Source organism: Oryx dammah, unplaced genomic scaffold (genome assembly GCF_014754425.2).
Source record: "Oryx dammah isolate SB20612 unplaced genomic scaffold, SCBI_Odam_1.1 HiC_scaffold_18, whole genome shotgun sequence".
NCBI classification, from domain to species: domain Eukaryota; kingdom Metazoa; phylum Chordata; class Mammalia; order Artiodactyla; family Bovidae; genus Oryx; species Oryx dammah.
In genome coordinates, this window is record NW_024070202.1 from 21,331,425 (window position 1) to 21,337,321 (window position 5,897).

At 44.1% G+C, this 5,897-nt stretch overlaps 1 protein-coding gene across 4 annotated transcripts; it reads left to right on the forward strand.

Moving 5' to 3' along the window:
• Window positions 1-1,818: 1,818 nt before the first annotated feature.
• Window positions 1,819-5,484, forward strand: ARL4A (ADP ribosylation factor like GTPase 4A). Of its 4 annotated transcripts, none has more exons than XM_040260587.1 (2): window positions 1,819-2,005; window positions 3,130-5,484. In XM_040260587.1, exon 2 carries the CDS (start codon window positions 3,219-3,221, stop codon window positions 3,819-3,821), a length of 603 nt encoding a protein of 200 aa, XP_040116521.1. In that variant the 5' UTR covers window positions 1,819-2,005; window positions 3,130-3,218; the 3' UTR covers window positions 3,822-5,484. The 4 variants fall into 4 exon arrangements, with proteins under 4 accessions (XP_040116521.1, XP_040116520.1, XP_040116519.1 ...); XM_040260586.1 differs by having other exon boundaries at window positions 1,830-2,005; window positions 3,127-5,484; XM_040260585.1 differs by lacking the exon at window positions 1,819-2,005 and adding an exon at window positions 2,551-2,695 and having other exon boundaries at window positions 3,127-5,484.
• The last annotated feature ends 413 nt before the right edge of the window (window positions 5,485-5,897 follow it).

The window sequence follows — 5,897 nt, forward strand, 5'->3', positions numbered from 1 at the left end:
AAAGCATTCTTATCTCTTGAATTTGACCCACAGGCTATATAGTTAACCAAAGGGTCCTAGTTATAAGCCTAGGATAAAATATTAAAGTACAATTTAGTGAAGGTGATTCTATAAGGCTGTAAGCTGTCAATATTTTACTATCTCATCTTTTTTGGCTTTAAGGAAGTGTGTGTAGAAATGCATCCTAGCAACTAATATTTTGTTGTTGTTTTGTCGTTTTGTTGTTTGTGACCCCTGGGCTATGGCCCTCCAGGCTCCCCTGTCCATGGGATTATCCAGGCAAGGATACTGGAATAGGTTGCCATTTCTTTCTCCAGGGTATCTTCCCCATTCAGGGATGGAAGCCACGTCTCCTGCATTGGCAGGCAGATTCTTTACCACTGAGCCACCCAGGGAAGCCACTAGTAGGTGAATATGAAACTAATATGGCCTGCTTGATTTCAGAGCTAGTATGATGAGAAAGCTGTCATATAAGCTTGCTCTTTATTCTTCATTTAATGAGAATTTGCAAGTTTTTCTCCAGCTTAATAAAGAATATCTTTAAATTTTCAAGAAAAGGGAGACTATCACTTTAATAAAGTGCTGGCTAATTACTGAAAATGGCTAATGAGAGTTCACAATTTTACAGCAAGCTTTAGCTTATACTAGATAAATAACTTGGTAGAATATGTCATTTGAGACAGTTTTTTTTCCAAAATTAGTATTGCTGTCTTGAAAATATGTATTGTGCTTAGGTTAGTCTTTAGGTTTTACGTCAGTTTTTTTTTTTTTTAATCTAGTGTGATAATGCTAGTCATAAGGAGACAAATATAGCAATAATGGTCTCGAGAAAAATTGGGAAGTTTCTTGAGGAAATTTCAATCCATTTTATAAAAGTGCAATTTTTTGGAAAACAGTGCACCATAAAAATTCTTCCAATATCTTACAGCCTCCACCAAAAAGATATTTATTAAAGATTTCCCAGATCTTTATCAGTACTCCTCCTTAATTGTTGTTATAAGTACTCTGAATTTCAGTGATCATGTTTTGTAATTACATTTATTCATGTGGACATTTGGTTACTTTCTTTTTCTCTCACGGACTTCAATATTTCACAAGTGCGAAGACAAGGTCTGATTTGCTCACCATTCTATCCCCAGACACACAGAATTGTGCCTACTGCTGTAAAGTGTTCAATAAATACTTGCACATTTATGGGTCAAGCACACTGTTGCAATGAGTCAAACGTATCCAGTGGAAAGTATCATGGATTTAGTGATTAGCGGATAAATTTCAGGACCACTACTAATTTTCCTTGGATTACCTGAAACAGCGAGAGGATTTCCTCCTCTGTAAAAATCGGCATATTTCTACCTGTCGCCACCTCACCGAGATGTTGCTAGGATCACGTGGCAGACAGCATTTATTTGCTCAGCGTAAGGAGGATGTGTTACAGACATCAGTCTGACCCAGGACTCTCCGGGCAGCTACTGGGGCACGTCCACGTCACCCCGTTACATAAGGGGCCCGCCCGTCCGGAGTCCTCTGAAATCCCTGACCCCGAGTCACCGGCCACCGCCCCGAGGACGCCATAGGATGCCCTGAAGCTAGGCGGCGCAGGGTGGCGCCCGCCCAAAGATAGCGGCAGGCTGCAGTAAGCTTCTGAAACAGCTGCGGCTCTCCGGGCTGAGACCGGAACCCCCACCACACCCGCCAGCCGCTAGCCAGCTCCCCGGTCGGTTTGAACTTGACCCTGTTTTGCCGTTGCTAGGAGACCCGGCTCCGGCGCGCCCCCCACTGGCCCGCGTCCGGGCGAGCACGGGAAGGGGGCGGGGCCCCGGCAGGCGCCGGGGGCGGTCGGCAGAGCACCGTTAGGGCTGCCCGGCGCCGGGCCAGCGCCCCTGGAAGCGGCGTCTCGTCCCCTGCCACCGCCCAGGCCTCGCCGGCGCCCTCCCGCTGGTACCAACGCACTCCCGAGTGGCAGAGAGCCACGCTGGATCCGGACGAGGGAAGGACATTTAGTCAGGTGAGCCGCCGCGGGATGTGGCCACGCCCTGCTGAGGGAGACCTGCCGGCCGGGTGCGGAGGGAAACAGACGAGGGATCGTGCTGCGAGGAGAGCGGGCCTTCCCCGGCGGGTGCACCAGGTCGGGATCACTCAAGCCTGGGGACCCGCGCGGCCGTAGGCAGGACACTCCGGCCAGAGGCGAAGGAGTTAACATGCCGGCGGTGACCGCGGGCCTCGATTGTGAGCACCTCGGCGCGGCGTCCTTGGGCTGCGCTGCAGGTGCGCCCGGGCGGGCGGAGCGAGCGGGGTGGCGCGGACCTCGCTGGCCGGCGAGTCTCCCTTTTCCCTACAGGGGTCGCTCGGCTCCCTCTGCAGGCGCCTTGTTTTCTAACTCGAGGGCAACAGGTGGTGCTTTTGGTCTGAGGGAGAGCCCGGCTTCGCCGCGCTTGGAGCGGCAGTTACTCTCACCAATTAGGGCGCGGGGCCTGGCGTGGCGTGGACGCGCTGACTCAGGTGACCAATGGGATTCGGGCGCGGGGGCGGGCTGTGAGGGGTGGGCGTGGTTCGAGTCTGGAACCTAGGTTTCTAGTGCTGCAACCGCCAGAGCTTCTTGGAGAGCTTAGCTGAGCGGGCGTGGGGTGCTCGTCCGCCCCAGTGTCGAGAAGCCTACCAATGCTTTCTCATTTGGACCCTCGCTCCAATTCAGGAGGTGAGAACATTGTATTTTGGGAGGGGGTGGCGGGCGTAAGATAATAGTGACCTTGGGTATGCTGTTAAGCTTGTGGAATTAGATCCTGAAGATCAGATTATGTGTTAAAATTTTCTGCCAAAAAAAGGCACTTAGGTGGTTACTGCGACTTGGACCAGTTGCTGGTAGATTGTCTCTGTATGAGGTCTCTGAGATCTAGGGACCCAGAGGAGTAAAGTACATATTACTGTAATTTCAGTGAATGTTAAAGAATTTGAGTGGCAGTGCTTATTCTGTCGTTCGCCTCGGTTTGCCTATGATTCTTATCTCATTTGGTTTGTTTACTGAGGCAACTTTTATTTATCAAGTTCCTCGTGTCGCTTATTTTAGCAGAAAGAGAGAAGAACAGTTGTACATTATTTCACAAGAATAACATTCATTTTCCCCCTCAGCAGTCTGGTAGCTGGATCTCCTGGGAAGAGAAGTTCTTAAAAGAGTAAGAAGAAAGCATTTTTCAATTTGGAACACTTCTCTGCAACTGGAAATGGGGAATGGACTGTCAGACCAGACTTCTATCCTGTCCAGCCTCCCTTCATTTCAGTCCTTCCACATTGTCATCCTGGGTTTGGACTGTGCTGGAAAGACAACCGTGTTATACAGGCTGCAGTTCAATGAATTTGTAAATACCGTGCCTACCAAAGGATTTAACACGGAAAAAATTAAGGTAACCTTGGGAAATTCTAAAACAGTCACTTTCCACTTCTGGGATGTAGGTGGTCAGGAGAAGTTAAGGCCTCTGTGGAAGTCATACACCAGATGCACAGATGGCATTGTGTTTGTCGTGGACTCTGTTGATGTTGAAAGGATGGAAGAAGCTAAAACTGAACTTCATAAAATAACAAGGATATCAGAAAATCAAGGGGTCCCTGTGCTTATAGTTGCTAACAAACAAGACCTGAGGAACTCACTGTCTCTCTCAGAAATTGAGAAATTGTTAGCAATGGGTGAACTGAGCTCATCAACTCCCTGGCATTTGCAGCCCACCTGTGCAATCATAGGTGATGGACTGAAGGAAGGACTTGAGAAACTACATGATATGATCATTAAAAGAAGAAAAATGTTGCGGCAACAGAAAAAGAAAAGATGAATGGTAATACCTTTTATATCTGTGTGGAGTAGGTTTTCTCTGGTCTGATTTTGTCAAATGGAAGAGTGTCTTCAGCCTGGTTTGCCTGCCTGCCTTCCTGGATGCTGTTAAAGCTTTGTTTTGTTGAACAATCAGATGTCCAACTCTGTTGCCTTTTGGAAGATGAGTAAATGCAGTGCTTCTTCAAATGGTCTCTCTCCCTACCCCACGAATCTTCTGGTACTGCCATTTGGGGAAGCCAAGCAAGGATAGAAAATTGACCAGAAAACAGTTGGGGAAATTTGACCTGAAGTTAGTGAAATAAAACTTTGAAGATTGTCTGCCTGGTGTTTTGTGCTTACATCTTTGGGGGGGTGGGGGAAGCCTTTGCAAAGAAATTGTATGCAAGGCTTTGTATGTTAAGATAAAGTGCTAATGAAGGGAAATGTTAAAGTAGATTATTATATATACAGTTATATTGATCACATTGGTCCAACCAGTCAGGGACAAGGAGGAAGTGTTGGTTTCTTAAGATTTGGCCAAATGAATCTTGACATTTTCTGGAATTAAATACTGTAATGCTATATGTTAATTCTAGACGATGTTTAAGTTGGTCTGACTTCAAATAATAAAAAGGTGTTTAGGGCATATTCAAGTGCATGGGTTAGTTTTTCTGACAAAGCATGTTTTGGTGTATAGTCTTTTACTTTTTAGAAACAGCTATGCATTTTTTTACACGGTCAGGTTTAAAACACCTTTTGGGGGGCTTAGGGCTGTTGAAATATTTTGTTGTCAGATTTACTTTCAGTTGAAGAACCTAAAGTAACTCTTTTATATAGTAGATTTGGGCATGTAGACTAATCTTAAATGCATATGCTTTAATATGTATATGGATTTATGAAGAAAGCAATTGATGAATTCAGTCAAGAGGATGTAATTACAATACCTGGTCTCTAAAGTATTCCAGTTGTAAATTATTTGTTTTATTTGCTGGCTAAACACAGATGTGGTTTTTCATATATTTTTGTAGTGTTTTGGGAAGAGCAGAAGCTTTATAAACACCACCTAATGCACTGTGCAGTGAAAATGTAAGCGATATCCTTATGTGCTCTGAGCTTTAATTTTTTTTGTTTACAAACTGAACAGTGTTATGCAGGCAGTCTAGTCCTTATTATAAGGTAGAGAGAAATGATACAGTACTGCAGATAAGAATTACGATTATAGAAAATGAAGGGGAAAGTAGGAAAGCTGTGTTCTGCGAAAATTCACTAGCACTGTTTATGTTGGACTCCAAAAAATGCTCTAAATTAAAAGGAGGGCAAACCTTTGCCTAATTCTTATCTGCAAGTGAAGACTTGCTTCCCGTGATGACATGTTAGCAAATCAACATGATTTCTGTGTGTTAAAGCCAACACCTATTTGTTTTGAAGATAACCAAAAGAAATGCACTTTGCTAGCAGGGTTTGGTTTTGGGTTTTTTTTGTTGTTGTTGTTACTTTTGCCTTTTTTTAAAAAATGGAGTTTTTGGAAACTTGGTTCTTGTTACACACAAAATGAAGTAGCTTCCTGCGGAGCCTTCACGTGTTAAGTGTATTAATACCTGCACTAGTGACAGTCACTTAGAATGTTTATATTTATAGAAATGTGGATAATAACTACCAATAAACTACTTGAGGCAATAGGAGAAGTGTTTGGCTTTGAGTTGTAATGTATATATTTACACTTTTGATATTTACTCATTAGTGGTTGAAAACAACCTTGAAAGCTGGGTTACATGGTCCTGTAGTCATGCGACACAGGCACTAAGTGGTTTTCCGGGAGAACCTTTTTTATTACCCTCACTCAGATCATGATATATGCTCTATACGTCACTAGATCCAGGATGGATTAGTAAAGCTTGCTGAGAAAAAATCTGAATCAATTTAGGTTTTCAGCCTTCCTGTATGTAGTTCTGTGTAAAATAGTAAAATTATCTCTTGAGGGTTTAGGTGTTAGTCTTACTTTGCAAGAACTTGATAAGCAAATCTACATTATCTAAGAATTTCATATTTAGTGAACAATAAGAGAAAATGGTATGGACACTGTACTAGTTTTTAT

Coding starts and splice junctions, on each gene's coding strand:
- ARL4A (XM_040260587.1), top strand. CDS start 3,219: ATGGGGAATGGACTGTCAGACCAGACTTCTATCCTGTCCAGCCTCCCT.